This window comes from Maylandia zebra, linkage group LG1 (assembly GCF_041146795.1).
Source record: "Maylandia zebra isolate NMK-2024a linkage group LG1, Mzebra_GT3a, whole genome shotgun sequence".
Classification (NCBI taxonomy): domain Eukaryota; kingdom Metazoa; phylum Chordata; class Actinopteri; order Cichliformes; family Cichlidae; genus Maylandia; species Maylandia zebra.
In genome coordinates, this window is record NC_135167.1 from 36,414,408 (window position 1) to 36,438,231 (window position 23,824).

At 43.0% G+C, this 23,824-nt stretch overlaps 1 protein-coding gene across 1 annotated transcript in view; it reads left to right on the forward strand.

Moving 5' to 3' along the window:
- The first annotated feature begins 932 nt into the window (after positions 1 to 932).
- c1qtnf4 (C1q and TNF related 4) overlaps positions 933 to 23,824 on the forward strand; it is a 57,787-nt gene continuing 34,895 nt past the window's right edge. The window contains exon 1 of the mRNA XM_004566345.4: positions 933 to 1,341. Coding sequence (XP_004566402.2) covers positions 1,272 to 1,341 — 70 coding nt within the window. The 5' untranslated portion in view covers positions 933 to 1,271. The remainder of the gene's footprint in view (positions 1,342 to 23,824) is intronic.

A 23,824-nucleotide genomic window follows, 5' to 3' on the forward strand; every position in this document is an offset into this window, starting at 1 on the left:
TTCTCCCAACCCTGTTTCCCACGGACCCTGGCGACCCGGACCCGTTTCCCCTGCACGGTGTATATAGCCACTTGGTGTATGTGTTCACTGTATATAAACGCACTGTCCTTCGCTTAAAGGAAAACCCTGGCCTGCGCCTGAGTCTCTTTCGGAAACCTTATCATTTTCAAACAGTTCTAGACCTCAAAAAACCCCAAAGACTCAATGAAGACAACAATATGGTGAGCTGACACCAGTTCTTGAAAAGCAAAAACAAACTGGAGCTTATTTATTCAGTTGTTTGCTAACACCACAGTCTTTCTAGTTTTTCTGCGGTTATGTGTGAAAAGTTACAAGAATTTCAGAAACGCTCTGTCAGTGTCATCCTGAGCTTTGGTCCATTCACACTCATTTACCTTCAAAGTGGGTTGCATGTGTACTGCCTGACATTAGATCTGCGTGGCCTCAATGCCCACTCTTTTAGTTCTATATACGCGTATTGGCCAGTTTGCCGAGAAGCGTCCAGGAAGATGGAGAGCAACAGAGCACGGCAGCCTGCCAAAGGCTGACCGAGAAAAGCGAAAGCACAGGAGGGATTTAGTCAAGTGCTCATTTAAATATGAGTGAGCAACAGACTGTGGAATTTGAATGAGATTATAAAGGGAGACGGGTAGGATGAATTTCAATTTGAGAGCATTACACGTATTCTCTGTGTGTCTCTTCATCCCACTACCCCCGCGCCTTACCCACCATCCTCCCAGAGGTGAGAAAATAACTCCCAACAAAGAAGCGGGAGGGAGGAAGTTGGCAGCGCTGTCGCCAAATAGCGAAGCCCAACGGTTGTTATGGCACGGAGACTCCTCCCCTCCCATTATCTGTGAACATACACACAAACACGCACACACCAGAAAACACAGGTGGGAACACATACACACGCACGCACACACACACAGACTAGGATCTAGGTTAACAGAGCATCATATCCGAGTGCATCTCTCCAGCACTGCAGTGGTACGCATTGCACCTCATCTAAGCTCTTTATCAAATTATAGCCTCCAATAGCAATATAGCCGTAGAATATATACATATATATGTACAAAGACAACATGAGCAGCAGCAGGTTGATGGAAGGCACTGAAGTAGGGAGAAAAAGACAGATGGAGAAAACACAGTGAGTTACAGGGAAAAAAGAGCAAAAAGGGAAAGCCGGGAGGGTGGGAGAGCAGACTGCGAGAGAGAGAGAGAGAGAGAGAGAGAGAGAGTGAGGGGGGGAGGTTTATCCAGCAGCGCTGATGAGACAGAAGTTTCAGCTCTGTGCGTTGTACACGGCCAGGACAGAAGAGACCTTCCGCATACATACAGGTGAGACAGCTCACTTCTTCTTCCCCTCTGAAGCACGGCTTGTAGCCTTTGTGCATGCTGAAACGTAATGCAGACATTCAGGTGCAACAGAGAATGCTAGGAACTTGGTGCTGGGAGCGCAGCCTAAGTTGTGAGTGTGCTGGCATTCATCGAGCGCATCACTCGGGGTTCAGCAGATGTCCCGAGAGACAAACAAGACAACCAGTCCAGAATGTGCTCTGATTTTTCTGATAAGTAATTTCCCAGATGAGCTCAAAAAGCAAGGGGCAGCGTAAGTGTTGGTGTGATGTTAATGGATGCTTTAAGTGTTGCTTGCTGTGTAAGTGCTGGGAGAAAAGAGCTATACTGCCTTCAGTGCGCATTCAGCAGTCATGCCGCGTCTGAGCAGCATGCATTATTTATCTGCACTGATCTCCAGAAACAGTGACACCTCACAAAAGCAGAGGGTGTAATGCATATAATGTCTATATAATGTCACATGTGGCAGCTGGGCTGATATAATGCACTGTGGGAATGCGAGCAGAGGGACAACCTGCAGCTTGCATATGTTTAGCTGAGCTACAGTTGCTTTGTCTTGTTTGTAACATCTTGCCACGGTGGGTTGCAGTGTGGCAAAGACAGCATGCGTGGATATCCTATGGTTTATTTATCTGCCATTATCTGCGGCAGAGATACAGGAGAGCAGAAGGAGGCTGTGAATTAGGCTGAGGAGATGAGATCTCTCTTATCTTAAGATGGGTTTTCTGCACAAAGGCGGTTGACTCCTTTTGTCTGCAGATACAATATCTTAATCCACATCAGTGTAACATACGGCTGCGGCGGGCTACAGATTGATCCTCGTGCTCAGTGTGTGTGCAGATTACACATTTGTCAGGGACATATGCTGGTGTTATTTACAGCATCTGTGTGTGTGTGTGTGTGTGTGTGTGTGTGCCTGCATCCAGCTGCTTTTGCCTTCTTTTATTGAGGAGCTCTTGATGTCGTGAGAGCAAACAAAGAAACCTAGAGTTATGAGATATAAAAATATACACACTGCCAGCGCAATAAATTGACAAGTAAAGAATTGTCTCAACCAAACACAGCCCGGAGGGAGGGAGCATCAAGCGGTTGAGGAAAGTTTCAAGCTTGTTGCTTTGCAGTAGATTGCAGCTGTAAATGGTGTCGTTTTACCTGTTGTACGGTTTTACCATACAGGCAGAGCCTTCAGTTTTCAGGCCCCTCTTCTCTGGAACCAGTTTCCTGTTTGGATTCAGGAGACAGACACTATCTCTACTTTTAAGATTATTCATTACTAAGATTATTCTCTCACCCCAGCATGTCACAGCAGATGGCCCCGCCCCTCCGTGAGCCTGGTTCTGCCGGAGGTTTCTTCCTTTTAAAAGGGAGTTTTTCCTTCCCACTGTTGCCAAAGTGCTTGCTCATAGGGGGTCATATGATTGTTGGGTTTTTCTCTGTATTTAGTTTTGTAGGATCTACCTTACCATATAAAGCGCCTTGAGACGACTGTTGTTGTGATTTGGTGCTATATAAATAAAATAAAATTGAATTGCTGTATTAAGTCGACCATCCTTTTGACATCATACACTCTATGCAGACGATAGATGTAGCCACATGACATTACGCACTGGTTTGTGGACTTTTTGCTTTTTGGCTGCTGCTTTATCTGTGTCATGATCATGAAACACAAAAGCATGTGTTTCTTAGGATGCTTAACAAAGAAGTAAAACCAGCAGCTTAACAAGTTCTTTGGCTTAAGCAACCAAGTTTTATTCAAGTGAGCCCTTTTTTTCATAATAAATACGAGCCTGTAGCATTTAGTGACAATAGCATATGAAGACTGTAGCTTGAGGCGACTGCATTTACGTACTTCTGAGGATGATGTTTGGGGTTTTAACAGACAGACTGAGATTAAAATAATTGCAGCTACACAACCCTAAAGGTTCTGTAAATAACATTTAATCTTCTGCATTCCTGCACCAAACAGTCAGCCTGTCTTGTTCATTTGTGCTGACGACCTTGGATTGGAAATCAACTTGTTGCATGCAATATTGTTGCATATTCAACACTAACAGCGTGGTTTGTATGAGTGTGTGAGAGCGAAAAGGCCGGTAACCCCTCTCAAATATTCAAAAAGAAAAAGCTCGAATGCTTGAAAAACAGGGCAAAGATTTATTCAAGTTGAAGCCATGCTGTTCTCAGTCAGTCTCCTTTTTGTCATGCTTTAATTCTCATTTAGAAAGGGCTCACTCTGCTGCTCACTGCTCCAACTGTGACAGGTGCAGCTTTTCCCAAAGGAATGCCTTCTGATGGGAGCTTTAAAAAAAATCTATATCAATGCATTCTTTTTTTCTGGATTTCTCCTGACACATGAAGGGTATAGGAAAGAAAAACAGTGGTCCATCTTTTCATTGACCACATCTACACATAGTTCAGGCGTTCAGTGTTAAAAGGCACTGAAGGCATAAAGAGCCGATCACTACAGATCCAGATCCATCATGATGTTACTGAGGTGTGACTCACTTTAAAAAGAAAACAGCAGAAATGCAGTTTACTTGTACTCGTGCTAGAGAGTTTTCTTTGTTTTCTTTGTATTACTGTGGGGTCTTTACTTTACACCTTGAGAGAACTGTTGTTGTGATTTAGCATTAGATTGATAAATTGAAGTCAATCATTTGCAGAAAAATACTGTATTTATCAAAGCCAACATAAATTATACTTTTTTTGTTGTCCTTTAATCATAGTTTAAAATCTCATAATCACATATAATTTAATATTAATCACACAATTACTGAGCAGTAAGCATCACTATTTTTATCCTTGGAAAATAAAAACACTTAGATGAACCAGAGATCACAAAAATAGATAATGAGATATTTTCTGTGTTTTTGTGCTTAATGGTATTTAACTAAGACACCTGAGTGATGTATGAGCAACTAATTATGTGAGCAACCTTCTCCAAGTCATCTGGGGTAGCAGTGTTTGATCTTTGAAACATCACAGCAAACACAACATTTCAGTTTGGAAATAGTTTGTGCAAATCCAAGCTCAACCACGAGACATTGCTTTTTTTTATTTGTCATGAATTGAAGAGAACAGCTTTGGGGGACATTAAGGCCACCGTCACAAAGAGACCAGCTGGCAACCTGCTGTCAGCTTGTCAAGAATGAGGGAGGTTGCTTGGTGTCACTAGGTGAAATCAGTCACAAAGAAGTATTTGCCACTGTATTGAAAACCTCATTGTAATTGCTGTGGTTGCTAGCAGATTAGTATGGTCACGTGTAATTTATGAGAGAGTTGCCAACACGTGCAAACACTTGTTAACGATTTGGTAAGCAGCAGTGAAACGGGAAACAGAGACCAACCATCTGTAAAGAAAACACCTTTGAAAAGTGGTGGTTTCAACAGAAAGGCACACATTTTATTTTGAAGGTGAACACTCTCCATTCCTGATTTAGATTTTTCAAATTTCACTACTTGTCTGTGGTTATTTGGCAATTTGCAGACAACTTGTCATCTTCTATACAAACTACAGGCAACCACAGCAATCCAAGGAGTCACGAGTCCCCTGTGTTATTGAGGCTTACCAGGCTATAGTGTGACATTACGGCTGCCAGCACCTTCCAAATAAAACTGAATGTGGAATATTTGCAAGAGCCACTTCAGTCACTGATTGCCCATCTGTAAGCATCAACCAGAATACTCAAAGCAGGTGGAGATCTGTTTGTTCAGAGCTTGCCAATCTTGAAAGCACAACATGCATCCCACGCAGGAAAAAGTAACTACTAAGCCAATTACACGAGATTTTGACCAACAGCAGGTGAGCATGTTGTGGAACAGTGGAAGTGTGAATGCAAAGCATGATGTGAGAAGCACACAAGGAAAAAAGAGAGAAGCACTCTGATTATTTTAAATCTCACACCTTTGGATCAGTGCAAGTTACAAATAAATCCCAAAATAAGCCCCAAGAAGAGGAAAGTGACAGTACTGCAGCAGAGGATGTCTTTGAGTTGTACCGCGTCATCATCTGACAATCCCTCTGTTGCTGCACTAATCTGTCTCCAGCAACATCCTGACGATATCTCACACACACACACACACACACACACACACACACACACACACACACACACAGTTCACTCCACCCTGAACCCTTTCATACTTTCCCCAAAGCACAGTCCCCACCCCGAATGGAAAACAATCCATCTGTGGATTCTTCTGTTGTGATTATACAGGTTCACAATGCTTCAATGCTTTTGTTTCCTCACTTTCTCAGGCCATGGAAAAAGACTTTCGGACTGCCTCGAAGAGATTCTAGCAAACCATCAGGCAATTCAGGAGGGGAAAGCGGTGCTTTACCTGCACTGTGTATAGTGCGGGTGGAGTGCTGCTGACTTCGACTGAGAAAATTGTCAGGCGGTGGAAGGAAGGAATACACACCTCTATTGCGTGGAGATCAGGGGCAGTACCCCTGGATTGGCAGACCAGGGTGGTGGTTCCCATCTTTAAGAAAGGGGACCCGGTGTGTGTTCCAACTACAGGGGAATCACACTCCTCAGCCTCCCTGGGAAAGACTATGCCGGGGTGCTGGAAAGGAGAGTTTGTCTGCTAGTCGAAACCTCGGATTCAGGAGGAACAATGCGGTCTTCGTCCTGGTCGTGGAACACTGGATCAGCTCTTTATCCTCTCGAGGATACTTGAGGGGACATGGCCCAACCAGTCTACATGTGTTTTGTGGACTTGGAGAAGGCATTCGATCGTGTCCCTTGGGGTGTCCTGTCGGGGGTGCTCCAGGAGTATGGGGTGACTGGCCCATTGCTACGGGCCATTCAGTCCTTATACAACCGTTGCATAGCCGGCAATAAGTCGAACTTGTTCCTGGTGGGTCAGCCAGGGCAGCCCTTTATCACAGATTCTGTTCATAATTTGTATGGACAGAATTTCAAGGCGTAGCCAAGTGGCAGAAGGCTTTCACTTTGGTGGTCTCAGAATATCATCTCTGCTTTTCGCAGATGATGTGGTTCTGTTGGCTTCATCAGGTGATGGCCTCCAGCTCGCCTTGAATAGTTCGCAGCCGAGTGTGACGCGCTGGAAATGAGAATCAGCACCTCCAAATCTGAGGCCATGGTCTTCAGGCGGAAAAGAGTGTAGTGCCCACTCCGGGTCAGGGACGAGACCCTGCCCCAAGTGAAGGAGTTTAAGTATCTCTGGGTCTTGTTTGCGAGTGATGGGAGAAGGGAGCGGGAGATCGACAGACGGATTGGTGCGGCGGCCACAGTGATGCGGATGCTGTTGTGTTGAAGAGAGAGCTGAGAGTAAAAGCGAAGCTTTCAGTTGACCAGTCGATCTACGTCCCTACCCTCACCTATGGTCACGAGCTGTGGGTAGTGACCAAAAGAACGAGATCGCGAATAAAAGCGGCAGAAATGGGCTTCCTCCGATGGGTGGCCGGCCTCTCCCTTGGAGATAGGGTGAGAAGTTTGCCCATCCGGGAGGGGCTCAGAGTAGAGCTGCTGCTCCTCCACATCGAAAGGAGCCAGTTGAGGTGGTTCGGGCATCTGACAAGGAGGCCTCCAGGTATGTCCCACCATGAGGAGGCCCCGGGGCAGACCCAGGACATGCTGGAGAGATTATATCTCTCGGCTGGCCTGGGAACGCCTTGGTGTCCCCCCGGATAAGCTGGAGGAGTTTGCTGAGGAGACGGAGGTCTGGGCTTCTCTGCTTTGGCTGCTGCCCCCGCGACCCGGCCCCGGATAAGCGGAAGAAAATGAAAGAAAGTATACTTTATTGATCCCCATGGGGAAAGTCCTCTCTGCATTTAACCCATTCACTCAGTGAAGCAGTGGGCAGCCATTGGGCACCCGGGGAGCAGTGTGTAGGGATGGTACTTTGCTCAGGGGTACCTCAGGGTAGCCGTTCAGTGGATTCGAACCACCAACCTTTCGATCATGGGGCCACCACTACCTACTGAGCTATCCCTGCCGCAGTGGATGGATAGATGGATGGGTGAAATAAGTTATCCCACACAGAACAGTGTGCATGCTGTCAAATGCAAGCTGTCTTTAGAACAACTTTCAGTCCAGTTTCCAGAAATTCAACAGTCAGCACAAGTAAACATGACTCACTGCATTGTGTTTGTTTATGACCATCAAGCATTACACAGTGAGCTACCAACGTACAATCATGCAGTAAATGATGGGATGGGAATGACGGGATGGGAATGACGGGAGTGAAAACTGGGTAAAGAGACACTGGTGCTGGTGCAGGTGTAGAGTCAGAAGGGTAAAACAAATAAACAGCAAGGACAGAAGCTGTAAATGGACTGGTTCTTAAGCAGAACTTTCCTCTCTGGTTAAGCACTCAAAGTGCTTCATTCAACTTGTCTTAGTCACATTCATACAAGCGCTTTTTTCCAACATCTAAGTGCTTTCTGTCTAACACTCACACACTCCAGTGAATGCATCAGGGGCAGCTCAGGGTTCAGAGTTTTGGTGAAGCATGCAGACTGAAGCAGCCAGGGATCAAAATACCAACCACCCAATTAGCAGATGACCTGCTGTGACCCTCAGCCACCCCAAACTGTGGTATGAGAAGAAGATTGATGCCCATCTACAAACTTTGTCAAACAGAAGTTCACAGACCAAATTTAGCACCACTTACTACAGGATAAAAACAAACTAGCAGCCACTGCTGGTTTTTACAGTGGCTCTTTAGGGACAGCACAGCTGCTCTTTCAGCTGGTACGCCTCTTTTAGCCAACTGAAATATCTTTGTTCAAAATTTTAAAAATCTTAAGGAGACTTTTATTATCGCAACTCAGAAATACCAGGAAGGATATAGTCTGGGGTAAAAATAATTGTTTTCACAAGCAGAACAACTCATCTCTGTGCAGGTTGCCAAGAGATGAGTGGAAAAATTGAGTCACTAATCCAACTTAAGGTGGAAATAGGTGAGAGCATGGGCTGGTGCTAAATATAGTAAGCCCAGATGATTAATACTACTGACTTTGGATTCTTCGTCCATGAGGTTGAATTTCAATGTCACAAAGTTTACACAGCAGAATGAAGTGTGATCTCTTTATTGACCCGTGTTGTGGTATATAACCAAAGTGGTAGCTAAACGTGATGTGGACACCAAACTGACTGGACAAACACGACTCAGGATCAGCAGGTTCATCGCTTTCAGCGTGTTTAGAATTTAGTTCAAGAAATGCTTGCATAATCAATTCAATTCAATTTTATTTACACAGCACCAAATCAGAACAACAGTCACCTCAAGGCACTTTATATTGTAAGGTAGACCCTACAATAACACATGCAGAGAAAAACCCAACAATCATATGACCCCCTATGAGCAAGCACTTTGGCAACAGTGGGAAGGAAAAACTCCCTTTTAACAGGAAGAAACCTCTGGCAGAACCAGGCTCAGGGAGGGGCGGGGCCATCTGCTGTGACTGCTGCAAGCTCACTAAGCCGCTAGCAAGTCTCTGGACTCTTCTGCTGCTTTCATTGTCTATTGTATACAGATGCATTTTCAGTTTGTAGAGAGGATGTGATCAGTCAGCACCGTGGATGTTTGATACACTCACTATTTAAGATACCATGGATTACACACCTCCGTTTATGATAGAAAGGGAACTGGATCAAAATCAAATAAGCATGACAAAGTTGGATATTTCTTAAGCATTAAACAAATGGACCAAAAATAAGTGGGTGGAGATTTCTAACTATATGCTTAGAAGTTCTTTGATTCTGAAGATGTGTCCTGCTAGTCTTAGATCATTAAACCCGTCCTGGTGGGCTGGAAACATCCTCCTGTGCTAATTATTCACCTTCCTCACAAGACCATAACAGCTGACCACAAATTGCAGGATAGTTTGCGAAGGGAAGTTTGTTGGTGTTTAAATCTTACTGAAATCTAAACCAGCTCCTTACCTGACTACCATCTGTTTCTTCAACCCCTGTAATCGCACATATAATGGGCCGAGGCAGCAGTCAGCTCACTCCCACTGCTGCTTCACTTGTACCTCGTATGTCACTGATGAATCGAACCTCGCCATGTTTTCTGGCAAGAAACTAGGCTGCTGCCACAGCTGATATTCTCCTTGCTTTCTCTCTCTATTCCTTCTCTCTTTCTGTTTCTTTAGCAGGTGAATTGACAGGATTGAGAGAGCAGTGTTTCTGCTTTGGGTTTTCTTTGTACTCAGACACTGGCAGGAAAAAGAAGACACTTACAGGATGGATTAGAGTTCATAGAAATTGATCTCTTCTGTTGTTTGCTAGGGCTGACAAGCTTGGCTTACACCTCCAACTCTTTTTTTCTCTTTCATATTGGATCTGTCAGTTCTCTCTCTTTGTCTTTCCATCTTTCTTTCCATCCCTGCCATGCATCCCATCCCCAGGCTGGTCCGTGTGTCTACAGTTGAGCAGGCAGCTGACAGCTTGGTGACAAGTGCTGAGGAAGGGAGGAGGAAAAGCAGTGAAGGGAAGGAGGGAGGGAGAAGGATTAATGAGAGGGGCAGAAGCAGCAGAGGTCTGCCACTGCACCTCCAGATAACAACCCCCAATTCTCTTTGATATGAGGCCCAGGTCGCCAGGCTGCTCCATCAGGCTGCTCCATCAGTTTGTATTTTTGAGGAAGGGTTGGGCTCTTATTATACCTTCCTCCCTTTATTTTCTTTGTGCATTTTAAAAGGGAGGAAAAGAGGAAGCAGTGTAGGGTGGTGCCAAACCTCCGAAGAATAAAAAGCCAAAAGTAGAACTGAAAAAAAACACCTTTGGGAAAGGACAAGAGGAAAGAAACTGGTTATCCACCCAAAGCACGTTCCCCCTGCTGTGCTGATAAATAGAGGATGGTGTACAAGAGGAACTGCATGATGTCTCAGCAGTGAGAGGTTGGCAAATACAACATGGGAAATGTCTAAACAACTCGACTACTAAATCAAAACTTTAATACAACAGATACAGACACACTGAGACTTGATATATATATTTGGCAATTACACTCCGATGATCCATCATGGGAGAACTGAATCCCAGCACTGATAGGCTTTAGGACACCTCCCCGGAGTCTGAGGCTTAGATGGAGCTATGACTGAGGTATCTGTGAGTTCGAGATGGGGGGAACGAATGAGTCTGAAAGGGACAATAATGGACACTTAAACCAAACAACGGGAGGCTCATTGGGTCAAAGAAGGTAGAAGGAAGATGATAGGACAAGAGTAATGATGTCAGACAACGTGAGAATTGATATATAAACATGTTTCTACACATGATATAGAAACATGTATAAATCATAGGTTTTAAAAGATGGATGTAACTTCTGGTTCTAAGAAGATTTAGGTACCTTAATCTTAATCTTTAGGAACCTATTCCTAATTAATACCTTAATCCTACAGTCCTTCCAGTGACCAGCAGGGGCAGCTCCTCATCCCAATCCTCTTGATGCAAAAAGAGTCTGATTGTATAGAAGTCTATGGGGAAGCGTCTCTAATGCTAACTTATCTATGACTTCAGTCAAGATTTTAATTGTGAGTTTGTGGTCTCTGTTCTTAGTTTCAAGTCTCATTTAATATGATATGATGTTCATTTTGTAATTTTTCCTCATTTATAATAATAAATTAAACACTAAACATGGAGTGATTTGGAGTGTGGCTATCTTCTGATTGATAAGTACCTCACTAATCAAATTAATGAGTGTTGTCATTCTGGCTACATCCATCTTTTCTATTCAGTCTGGGGTATAAATACATTCACATTCATTGTTTGTTTGTTTTTTCAAAGCTTTAATTTAAGCATATGTTTTTACTGCTCTGGGATTTATGCTCCCTCACTGGTCAGGAGCTGAGCTGTATGCACAGGGCAGTTTTCAGATGGGGGGGAGCAATGAAAGGACCTGTTGAAACAAACAGACCTTGTGATGAAACACTTTGCATATTCCTGCAGAAAACAAAATCCACCAATAGGCTTTATTTTTTATGTAAATAGCAAAGAACCTAATCCAGCCCTCCAGCTTTTCACTTTCATATAAACTTTACATGGATTTCCATAATACTGCTGTAGATAACGATGTGAAAACAAGGCACACATAAATCCCAATGAACCCGACCCTCTGACGTCGTAATGCCCCTCATGATCAGGGCTCTTGTGTGTGTCCTGCCCTTTGGCAGCATACTCTGTTTAAAGTTGAAGACATTTACTGTAGCACCAAAATATAATATCAAGTACCTCATTTACACTTAATTCAAATCTAACATGGCAGTGAACTGTGCCACATGTTTGGTAGAGCAGCAGATAATGTTAAGCTCTGAGTCATTCTTAGATAATCTGCCGTAGCTCCTCAGATAAAACATTACATTACAATAAAGATGTGCACACATCACCCAGAGGTTAAGCTGCAGGGATACAGATTTAATCAATGGGACTTTTCCTAACTGGTAATAAATTAATTTTGTAAGTCAAAATATTTACAATGAATTACCCAGTCCCAGTACACTCCCTTATTTAGATTTGTATGTACTGATGGTGGACGTGATGTTTGTTTGTTACATGAAAGCTCCAGATAACATTACCAACTATTGTGCTCATGCTTGGATTCACATTTGATTACAATTTGATTAAAATGTATATCTTAAGAGAATTTTGGAGCAACAGAAATTGCTCAAGTCATGTAAACTTGCACTATTTTATAATCTGCTACTAGAAGATTACGGCATGTCAGCTGAATGGAGCTGGTAGCTTTCAGTGTTTGAATGCAGATAATGCTTTAATAAGACAAGTCTTATTAAAGTCCATCTCCTTCTCTTAGCTGATGAAGGGACCAAAACAAAACTTTACACTTGTGCTAAATAACGACCCTAGACATCTTCTCAGAATGTGTTTAAGGACAATGAAATCCAGAGACATATTTGAATCCTTCATTTTACACTTTGTCAGATAGCTGTTGCAATAACTGTTTTAGTTAAAAAGCAGAAAGTCCTGCTTCTCAGCCTGGTTTAGAAGACAGAGTGAATTAGAAGCATTACAAATCTATAAAGGTGACTTTGAGGGCAACAGAAGGTTTTTTAGCTCAGACTCGGGTGTTACCTGTCATCATCCTGTCCAAGAGCTTCAGACTCATCTGGGATTTTGTCTGCACACTTCTGATTATACGACCTGTGTAACGCAGACATCAGTGGGGATGCTAAAAACAATCTTCTACAGTAGAAATCTTTGATCCAGTCCCAAAGGGCATAATCATTCAGGATCACCCCATGACTCTTATTTCTTCTCCTGGGGCTGCTCCTTGTGATAATGGACATAATCATAACACTAGACTGAACACTTTGATGTCCATCCTCAGTCCCAGTCTACATTTTGATATTGACTTCTAGTCAGAGGTGTGAACTTTCCTATCCACCCTCCCTCAGAAGCCTGTGCTTTGATTTTGCCCTCCCAGCAGGTAGAGCCGAGGGAGGCGGCTTCACAACATCAGTCGCAGCCTGCTGCCTTCATGGGAAACAGAGCAGACAGTATTGGTCATTATGGAGGCCTTTATGTGCTTTTCACAGAGTATAAGGGCGAGCACGGGCATGCATGTGCAAAATTATTATCATCAAGCTAACTGGAGGACGTACAGGGTAAGATGGGCGTTGAGTGTTCTTTGGTGGAACAAAAAAAGAACCAGGTAACATGTATACTGGTTTTTATGCTTTTTCAGAGCAGGAATGTTACTGGGACTTAATATGTACGTCCTGTACTGTGGATAACTCTATTGACCTTCATATCAACCCGTGGTAAAATCTGATGATGACAGGTACTGTGGATAAACTACTGCACATTTCTGTGTAAAATGCAAGTTAAAAAGTAGAATGCATCAGTTCTGTTTGTCCCGATTTAAAATGTGATGTGTTGCTTTTTGGTTCAAACTGTAAATAGAAACAATGCAGTAATTGTTTTGTTTTTTTTTTTGTTTTTTTGTTTTTTTGTTTTTTGTTTTTTTGTCCCGTTTGGATCTTTAGCCATCAGAATTGTTGTCTTAAGGCCAAGAAAGATGCCAAGCGGATTTATTTTACCAAGTGGATCATCATGGCCTTGCCATATTGGTCCATTTGATTGACCTTTATTATAATTATGAATTTATTTTATTTTCAGTTGCTACAAATGGGACAGACATGACTGGGGGATAGGACAGGGAGAAAGAATGAAAGAAAGAGAGGGAGAGAAAGAAAGAAAACCAGAGGGGAGAAGAGACGGTGAGAAAGGGGGGAAGAAAGAAAGAAAAACAAACAAACAAACAAAACACCTGGGTCACCTGTATGGAGAAAAAAAACAGAGAAAGCAAACAAAGAGCAACATAATAAAAAAAACGGCACCATCACAATAAACTAGCTAGCAGTAGATACTAAATAATAAACGATATTGTGCAGCACGCAAGATAGACAGCGCACAATGTGCTTTGAGGCAGCAGCCAAGAAAGCTGTAGTCTGCGTCTGTGAATACCCGTGTGTACACCTGTGTGCATACCTGTGTGGATCAGCATGCTTGCATTCCAAAGGTTTCTCCATGTAACGATCTGCTAGGGAGTGTGGGGAGCCACAGCCCCGTCCTCCAGGGTATGAAGCAGGTATGGAGGAGATCGAAACTCCAGACATCCAGAGGCCCCCAGAACACAAGAGACCAAGGAAGACCAACAGAGGGGCAGCCGCGCCACTGTCCCAGTAAGAGCTGAGGAGAGTCCCAGATGAGGGCTCACTCAGCAGCCGCGGAGCAGAAGCCAGGGGGAGTTGCAGTGACGCGCCCGTGAGCTCCGCCGGCAGCCAGCTGTGCCTGAGTGACCGAGCCCCAGGCCGAGAGGCCGGGGGCACCCCACCTCCGAAGTGGCCCGAGCGAGCCCCAGGCTCCAGGCCCCGATAAGCGGCCGCCAAGGAGTGAGCCGGTGTGTACCCGGACGCCCACCCCCAGACACAAAGAACCACCAACGCACCGACACCTGAGGGAGTCCGCCACTGGCAGGGGAAGTGGTGGTAGGGGGAGATAGGCCTCCAAACCTTGGAGGGCCTGAGATGTCCCCAGAGAGGTGGCGTCTGATACCCAACCTGACATATAGACACAGATATACAGGCACACACAGACACAAACATCCATTCCCACCCTCATGCTCTCATATGCACTTACTCCACACTCAACCAACGTACACACGATCACACTCCCCAAGCGTACTCTACGAACCGGGTCTAGGTACCCTTGCCCCTGGAGGGGGGAACTGCACCCAGACCCAGGTGCACAATGCAGCAATTAAAACATGAGCCGCATTTTGCACGAGCGTTGGGTTTTCTTTTTCAGCCGTGGTAGCAGTAACTTCACTCTGCTGTTACCACTACAGTTGTTTCAGTTTAACCGCATAATACAGATCAAGGTCAGACGAGAAACTGCTGAAATGCATTCTGGGAAAGTACATAATCACAAACCTGTGTAGAGAAAGGTGACTGAGGGGAGGAACATTGTGTCGTGCGCTCTTTATTCTAAATGATGAATATGGAGCATGTGGTTATGCCAACTGACCGTAAGCTTTAAGTTTAGATTTAACTTCATCAACCGTGTACAAACGGTCTTTTTTATACTTGGTAAAAAAAACTGCACATTTGTTTTTTTGTGTACAACCCGATCCTGTTATATGCAACTTATCCCATTATAATCATCGAGGGAAATCTTGGGGTAGACACAAGCTCGAACCACCAACAGTGGTCCGTACACTGGCATCTTTCCCTTTGTAGGCTTGCAAACCACCAGTGCCTTCTTTTTCATCTCGTTCACCTTCACAGTTTTCACCAGTTTCATGAGAGCCTGGATGTTTGCGGTGAGCAACTTGAAACCTTGTTCCAAACATAGCATGGACCATACTCACAGTGTGTTATCTAAATGTGTAGAGGAGGCCATTTAAAACATGTCAGAAACATCCAACTTGGATTTCTGACAACTTAATGCTCTTTGAAACATTTTAGAAGGAAATATGTTTTTAATTTATGCTGAGCTTTTAGCACTTTTTGTTTTGAACTCACCGGTCACTCTTGGTAATCATCTAAATAAGTCAATCATCGGCAGAAAACTACAAGGATTTGGAACAATCAAAAATCTCACTGCTGCTTCCAAGCAGTCCTTCCTGCTGATGCCATGGAGACTACTCGCTGCACATCCTACCCATTCATCTCGTGCATCCATACAGATTTCACTGGATTTCCAGTGGCCTCATTTATCTGTAGCTAGCAGTACAGAAGCAAAGCAGGCATATAAGCTATGTTTTTAAAATTAGCAGGTCATTTCAAATGTCAACAAATATGGCCTGAAACAGACTATCAACTGGATTTTGAAACACAAACTGTTAGCTAGCTATCGGTCCATTTGCTGTATTTGAGATCAATCTCTGAGATAGCGAGAGAAAATCCAGTCTCAAAATTATATCCGCTCTCTCATTAAGCACTTTATCCAGCTCTTCTGACCAAGGTGTTCCCAAGCCAGAGGTGTAATCTGTCCAGCGTTTCTGAGTATGCCTCATCCCAGGAGGACATACCTGGATTACCTCGCACAGGAGATGCCCAGGATGTATACTGATGCCTGCACTACATCATCTCACTCCTTTAACGTGGAGGAGTGGTCCCTCCTAAGTGACCACAGCTAAGGCTGAGCCTAGCCACCTTTAGTATCCATGATCTCATTCTTTAATCCGCAGGTCATGAACCAAGACCTGAAGATACTTAAAGTCACGAACCATGGCCCTTGGCAGGTGTTGCTGAATTTCTCTTGTTAGTTTGTATTGCTACTTTTATTTTACAATAGATTGTTTTTTAAGTAATAAAAAAGAAATTTAAAGGTTGTGTTAGAAAGTAAGCATAGACTAAACATGGTAGGTTGCAGTATTATGTCAGAATTTACAGAATTTACAGTAACATGCTCTGCACTGTTAGAATAACCCAGCGTAGGAGTTACTAATGTGAAATTTAGCTGATGGTGCCTTTTAGTGTAACTAACCAAAGTCCACCTGAGACCAGCTTTATTCTGGCAGGGTTTGGGAAGCAGTGGTGAAAACATCTGTCTATATGCAGTTAGCCAAATCAGTCCTTCTGGAAACAAACTGGGTAGCCATCTTGAAACACCGCCTGGGAGTTATTTTAGAAGAATTGACTTTAATTTAAATTTCAACACCAATTTCTCCCTTAGATTTTTATTTGAAAATTTTAGTACCATTCTCTTACAATGTCTCTTGATAAATGAACAAAAGCACTAAATCTCCAGGTTAGCAGCAGCACTGGTTATCCCATCATAGCCACAAACAAACATGCAATGCTGCTTTCAGTACAAATTATGAGACTTATTTATAAGTTAGTAACTTTTTGCACTATCTCTAGCTAAATCCTTAAAGCCTAATACTTGCTGTAGGTTGGTGCCCGGGTCATGGTCAGAGCATTTTACAGAGAGCTTTTTTGGTGAAAATGGTTATAGCGCAACTGAAACACGGTGAGGGGAGGAAGATTTAACCAAAACACTAAAACTTTGGGATGAAGGGCTGAAAACAGTGCACTAAAATTCCACAAGGTGGAAGGAAGCTGCAGATTCAACACTTCACGGTTTCCAGTGTGTTATTGAAAGAAAGCACCTCTGGTACTCTCAAAGATGAAAGGCTTCATTTTGATTGTACTATGTGCTTTGAAACACAATGAAATCATCGATCTTAATGTGCTATGTTGATAAAAATGACTCTCTGAAACTGATGACAGTGATATTGCTTTAATGTGCAGTAAAGACAGCTGATGAGATCACACATGAAATAAGCTGATAGACTGTTACCAGAAATAAGCACGACGCCCGTTCCTATTGTCCCGCAGCATCTTATATTCCTGCTCATTTACGGCATCCAATGAGCATCCGTACCACTAAACACAAAGTGTCGTGCATGCTGCTCTCCGCTCAGCAGCCGTTGGATTTGGATCGGCTCTCACTGACTCTGTCTGTGTGGCTTTCAAGGTTGCGTGCTGCAGTTCCAGTCAAAGTCATTTTCAAAGGAGCTTTTGTACTCAGATGCCAGTGGGAGAGGAGGAATCAGCAGCCTGCACCCCTGTGTGTTTAGAGGACAGGAGGAGGGAGCCGGTCTTGAGCTGGAACTTCATGTTTGCTCCAGCTCATGAAGCAAAACATGTTTCATCTGTTAAGAATGGGTAAACATGTCAGCAAATGGCAAATTATGCCTTTGGTTCCCATTTTTCAGGCTTTTGCCATTTAAACATGGCAGCTTACTATATGGATGTTTTTTTAGCTGAAACGTTTGTGAGATAAACCATGTGTCACATTTTCGGTTTTGAATTTACTTTGGATAAGAAACTGTCAAAAGCATTAACCAGCTTTGTTTCAAAGAGTGTGATGAAACAAAGCCTGATCCTGATTACTTTAGTCAGTCAACCTCTGCTCCCAGGGAAAATATGTATTCTCCAAATGGGTGTAACTATTTGCTGGAAGTTGTTGTGAAATCAGTTGCTAAAGCCCGAGGATTAGAGACCAGTAAGGCCCCAGTAACCATCGATTGCTGGGGAAAAGTGTGTATTCCACGACAAATTGTTTGCTGAAGGTTGATAGGTGTTGCTAAAGTGAAACTGGCTGCAAAGAGACATACGGTGCTGCACCAACAGCATGAAATTGCTTTGGTTGCTTGGTTGGTTCCATGCAAACTCGAAGCAATGATCTGCTGGTGACCAAAGCAGGCGCAAGGACATTTTTGATATGGCATCATCGTCGTCAACAACCTCCAGCAACCACTCCACAAGTGACTATTTTTCCATCGCAGTCATAAGTTTCCAGACAATTTCTAAGCCTGTGTGGTTCACAGGACATTTAACATATGATAATATGTAAAACTCCCACTTTAGAGGTGTTTTGTATTTGTTACCTACATGATGTTAACAATATTTTGCAGTGTATGTGCTTAGTTTCATACCTAAGAATAAACATGTGTCATCAACTCCCTCAGAACGTAGCCAAAGCTCACCAGTCAAGGAGACGGTGTTATGAATTTTTCAACAGGTATTATAATATAAATTTGAATATATTTTTTTTTATTTGAATCAGCATTTGAAACAACAGTAGGGGCTTACAACCATCAAAACACAGTGGAGCCTTTATCATGGTTTGCAGTATTGGGAGGTTACTTTTAAAATGTATTCCACTACAGATTACAGATTACATGCCCCAAAATGTATTTTGTAACGTATTCCGTCACGTTACTCAATGAGAGTAACGTATTCTGAATACTTTGGATCACTTAATATATTATCATGCTTTTTACAACTACATGAATGTACTATTGCTGTGTGATTTATTACTATTACTGAAGACTACTCGTCATACCAACTAGATGTTTAAATCTTAATATAAATGAGTAACAGTAGGTGGACATTAGGTAAAGCTGCACTTTCTGCAGCGATCTCGTATAGAAAACTATTCGGTGCGTATATAAAACAGGTCCGCGGCTCCGAAGTAAAGGGACCTCTGGCTAATACGTCGAGTTCACGGTTTGCCCCTCTGGGGGCGGGGGTACCCGGACCTGGGATATAGAGTATGTTTGGGGAGTGTGAATGTGTGTACAGTGTCTATTTGTGTCTGTCTCCACGTCGGGTGAGTGCCGAGTATTTGTTTGTGTATATGGGGGTGGGAATGCACGTTTGTGTCTGCGTGCGCCTGTTCATCTGTGTCTATATGTCAGCTTGGGTTTTAGACTCCACCTCTCTGGGAACATCTCAGGCTCTCCAAGGTATGGAGGCCTTTCTTCCCTCACCACACTCCCAGTGGCTGATGCCCTCCGACGTTGGTGTGTTGGTGGTTCTTGGTGTCTGGGGCTGGGTGCTCATGTATGTACCGGCTCACTCCTGGTGGCCGATTGGTGGTGCCTGGCGCCTGTGGCCCGGCTGGGCCCCTTCCGAGGGCCTGAGGCCCGGTCCTGTCTGGCACAGCTGGCTGCCAGCAGAGCCCGCGGGCACGTCACTGCAACCCCCTCTGGCCTCTGCTCCGTGGCTGCTGGGTGACCTCTCGTTTGAGGCTCTCCTCAGCTCTTCCCAGGAGAGTGGCGCGGCTGCCCCTCTGTTGGTCTTCCTTGGTCTCTTGTGTTCTGGGGCCTCTGGATGTCTGGGGCCTGGATATCCTCCATACCTGCTTCATGCCCTGGGGGATGGGGCTTTGGCTCCCCACACTCCCTAGCAGATCGTTACATGGAGAAACCTTTTTGAATACAAGCGTGCTGATCCACACAGGCGTACACACGGGTGTTCACAGACATAAACTACACCTTTCTTGGCTGCTACCTCAAAGCACATTGTGCGCTGTCGATCTTGCGTACTGCACAATAACATGTAATATTTAGCATCTACTGTTATCTACTGTTAGCTAGTTTATTGTGATGGTGTTGTATTTATTAAATTCAATTCAATTCAATTTTATTTATATAGCGCCAAATCACAACAAAAGTCATCTCAAGGAGCTTCATAGATACAGAGAAAAACCCAACAATCATATGACCCCCTATGAGCAAGCGCTTTGGCGACAGTGGGAAGGAAAAACTCCCTTTTAACTGGAAGAAACCTCCGGCAGAACCAGGCTCAGGGAGGGGGGGCCATCTGCTGTGATTGGTTGTGGTGAGAGAAGGAAGACAGGATAAAGACATGCTGTGGAAGAGAGACAGAGGTTAATAACAGATATGATTCAATGCAGAGAGGTCTATTAACACATAGTGAGTGAGAAAGGTGACTGGAAAGGAAAAACTCAATGCATCATGGGAATCCCCCGGCAGCCTACGTCTATTGCAGCATAACTAAGGGTGGATTCAGGGTCACCTGGTCCAGCCCTAACTATATGCTTTAGCAAAAAGGAAAGTTTGAAGCCTAATCTTAAAAGTAGAGATAGTGTCTGTCTCCTGAATCTAAACTGGAAGCTGGTTCCACAGAAGAGGGGCCTGAAAGCTGAAGGCTCTGCCTCCCATTCTACTTTTAAATACACTAGGAACAACAAGTAGGTCTGCAGTGTGAGAGCAAAGTGCTTTAATAGGGTGATATGGTACTACAAGGTCATTAAGATAAGATGGGGCCTGATTATTTAAGACCTTGTATGTGAGGAGCAGGATTTTGAATTCAATTCTGGATTTAACAGGAAGCCAATGAAGGGAAGCCAATACAGGAGAAATCTGCTCTCTCTTCCAAGTCCCTGTCAGGACTCTTGCTGCAGCATTTTGGATTAGCTGAAGGCTTTTCAGCGAGTTTTTAGGACATCCTGATAATAATGAATTACAGTAGTCCAGCCTGGAAGTAATAAATGCATGAACTAGTTTTTCAGCGTCACTCTGAGACAGGATATTTCTAACTTTAGAGATGTTGCACAAATCGAAGAAAGCAGTGTTACTGGAGGCCAAGGTAATGCCATCCAGAGTAAGAGTCTGGTTAGATACCATATTTCTAAGATTTTCAGGTCCGAGTACAATAACCTCAGTTTGATCTGAATGAAGAAGCAGAAAGTTAGCGGCCATCCAGGTCTTTATGTCTTTAAGACATTCCTGCAGTTTAACTAATTGGTGTGTGTTGTCTGGCTTCATGGACAGATAGAGCTGAGTGTCATCTGCATTGCAGTGAACATTTATGCTATGTCTTCTAATGATGCTGCCTAAGGGAAGCATGTATAATGTAAACAGAATTGGTCCTAGCACTGAACCCTGTGGAACTCCATAATTAACCTCAGTGTGTGAAGAGGACTCTCCATTTACATGAACAGATTGGAGTCTATTAGATAGATATGATACAAACCACTGCAGCGCAGTACCTGTAATACCTACAGCATGTTCTAATCGCTCTAATAGGATATTATGGTCGACAGTATTGAACGCTGACTGAGGTCTAGCAGGACAAGCACAGAGATGAGTCCACTGTCAGAGGCCATAAGAAGATCATTTGTAACCTTCACTAAAGCTGTTTCTGTGCTGTGCTGAGCTCTGAAACCTGACTGAAACTCTTCAAATAAACCATTCCTCTGCAGATGATCTGTTAGCTGTTTGACAACTACTCTTTCAAGGATTTTTGATATGAAAGGAAGGTTGGAGATTGGCCTATAATTAGCTAAGACTGCTGGGTCTAGAGATGCTTTTTGAGTAAAGGTTTAACTACAGCCACCTTGAAGGCCTGTGGTACATAGCCGATTATTAGAGATAGGTTGATCATATTTAAGATTGAAGAATTAATTAATGGCAGGACTTCTTTGAGCAGTTTTGTAGGAATGGGGTCTAAAATGGTTTGGAGGAAGTAATTATTGAAGTTAACTCAGAAAGATCAATTGGAGAAAATGAGTCTAACTTAACATCAATGGTACTGAAAGTAGCTGTAGATAATATTACATATGTGGGATGATTATTGGTAATTTTTTCTGTAATGATAAAAATTTTATTTGTGAAGAAGTTCATGAAGTCATTACTAGTTAATGTTAAAGGGATGGTTGGCTCAACAGTGTTCTGACTGTTTGTCAGCCTGGCTACAGAGCTGAAGAGAAACCTGGGGTTGTTCTTATTTGCTTCAATCAGTGATGAATAGTAAGATGTTCTGGCTTTGCGGAGGGCTTTCTTATAAAGCAACAAACTATTTCTCCAGGCTAAATGATGATCCTCTAAATTTGTGACACGCCATTTCCGCTCCAGCTTATGAGTCATCTGCTTTAGGCTACGTGTTACTTCTGATTTGAGACCTTAGTTTTCACCGGAGCTACAGTATCCAGAGTCGTACGTAGTGAAGAGGTAAAATTATTAACCAGATAATCGAGCTCTGTTGGGGTAGCGTTCAGATAGCTGCTCTGCTCTGTGTTGATACAGGGCAATGAAGATGATAACAGTGGGTGGATTATATTCTTAAACTTAGTTACAGCGCTTTCAGAAAGACATCTACTTTGATAAAGTCTACTCTCCACTGCTGTGTAATCAATTATTGTAAATGTAAATGTTATCAGGAAATGATCAGACAGGAGAGGGTTTTCAGGAAACACTGTTAAATGTTCAGTTTCTATGCCATGTGTTGAAACAAGATCTAGAGCAGGGGTGTCAAACTCAAATACACAGTGGGCCAAAATTCAAAACTGGAACAAAGTCGCGGGCTAACGTTAATATTTATTGAAATATATTTATTCCTCCAGATATAAGAATGAATCTTTTCTTATGGACTCAAACACGTTTTGCTGAAAAACTGAATATGGAACAAGCAAAGCTTAATACTAAACAATATATATATTAGCTGTATAATACCAGTAGGCCAGCTCTAATAGTAATTTGGCCCGCGGGCCAGAGTTTGGCACCTATGATCTAGAGTGTGATTAACCCTTTAAGACCTACCATAGAACCAAGTCCGCCAGAGCTTATATTATATTTTTACATGCTGTGGAGCCATTTTTGGGAGCATTTCAAGTTGCTATACATCAATACAACCATTATAGCCCAGATTTTAATAATATGTATGCATTAAGTGCATAGTAATTACATAAATTGCAAAAAAGTGCAATAAACTACAAAAAAATTGAAAATCGTTTTTGATTTTTTAACATATATTTGTAGTTAGAGAAATTTAAGAGGCTTATCCCTCAAAACTGTAAATACAAAAAAGTTGCACAAAATAGTTTCCCACCACAGGAAATTTATTTTGAGTGTCTTCATAGTTTTATTTTTGAAATACACCAATTTTTATACACTGCAGGAAAAACGAAAATAAATATTATACTGCAAATTTGCAAAAAAGCAGCATATGCATCAAAGTAAACTATTTCCAGCAGTGCAATATGAGTCCTAAGCATCCCAGAAACGACACAGAAAGTCATAAAGTCAAACATAACTTTTAAAAAGAGCAGTATAGGCCCTGAGGCCCTGATCGCAAAAAAGACTACATTTCCGCAAAAATGACGTCACTTCCGGTTTCGGCCAGGTAATGGCGGAAATGCAAAAGTTCGCGCTGACGTCTATTCCAACGTAGGAAGTGTTTTGAACAGCTGATCGGACCGGCAAAGCGTGTTTCTGGAATATTATGTTTTTGTTCCTGCAAGCGCTTTTTATGCAGTTTTTGCAAAGCTTTATGTGGAAGGAAACCGTGACCTAGGACAAGCTGATGGCACAATATGTAAGTACAACTCCTCCGGTTTCATATGCAAAAAAAATTTTTGCGCTAGCTTACGTGGTTGCAGTGCTACCAGGATTTAAAAATAGTTACGCATAACAGAGCGTTCCCGCTCCGATCGGCTCTAAAGGGTTAAAGTGGGTGGGTTCTTTTACATTTTGAGAGAAGCCAATTGAGTCTAATAACAGATTAAATGCCATGTTGAGGCTGTCATTTTTAGCATCTACATTGATGTTAAAATCACCCACAATAATTATTTTATCTGAGCTGAGCACTAAATTAGATATAAAGTCTGAGAAATCAGACAGAAACTCTGTGTAAGGCCCAGGTGGACAATAG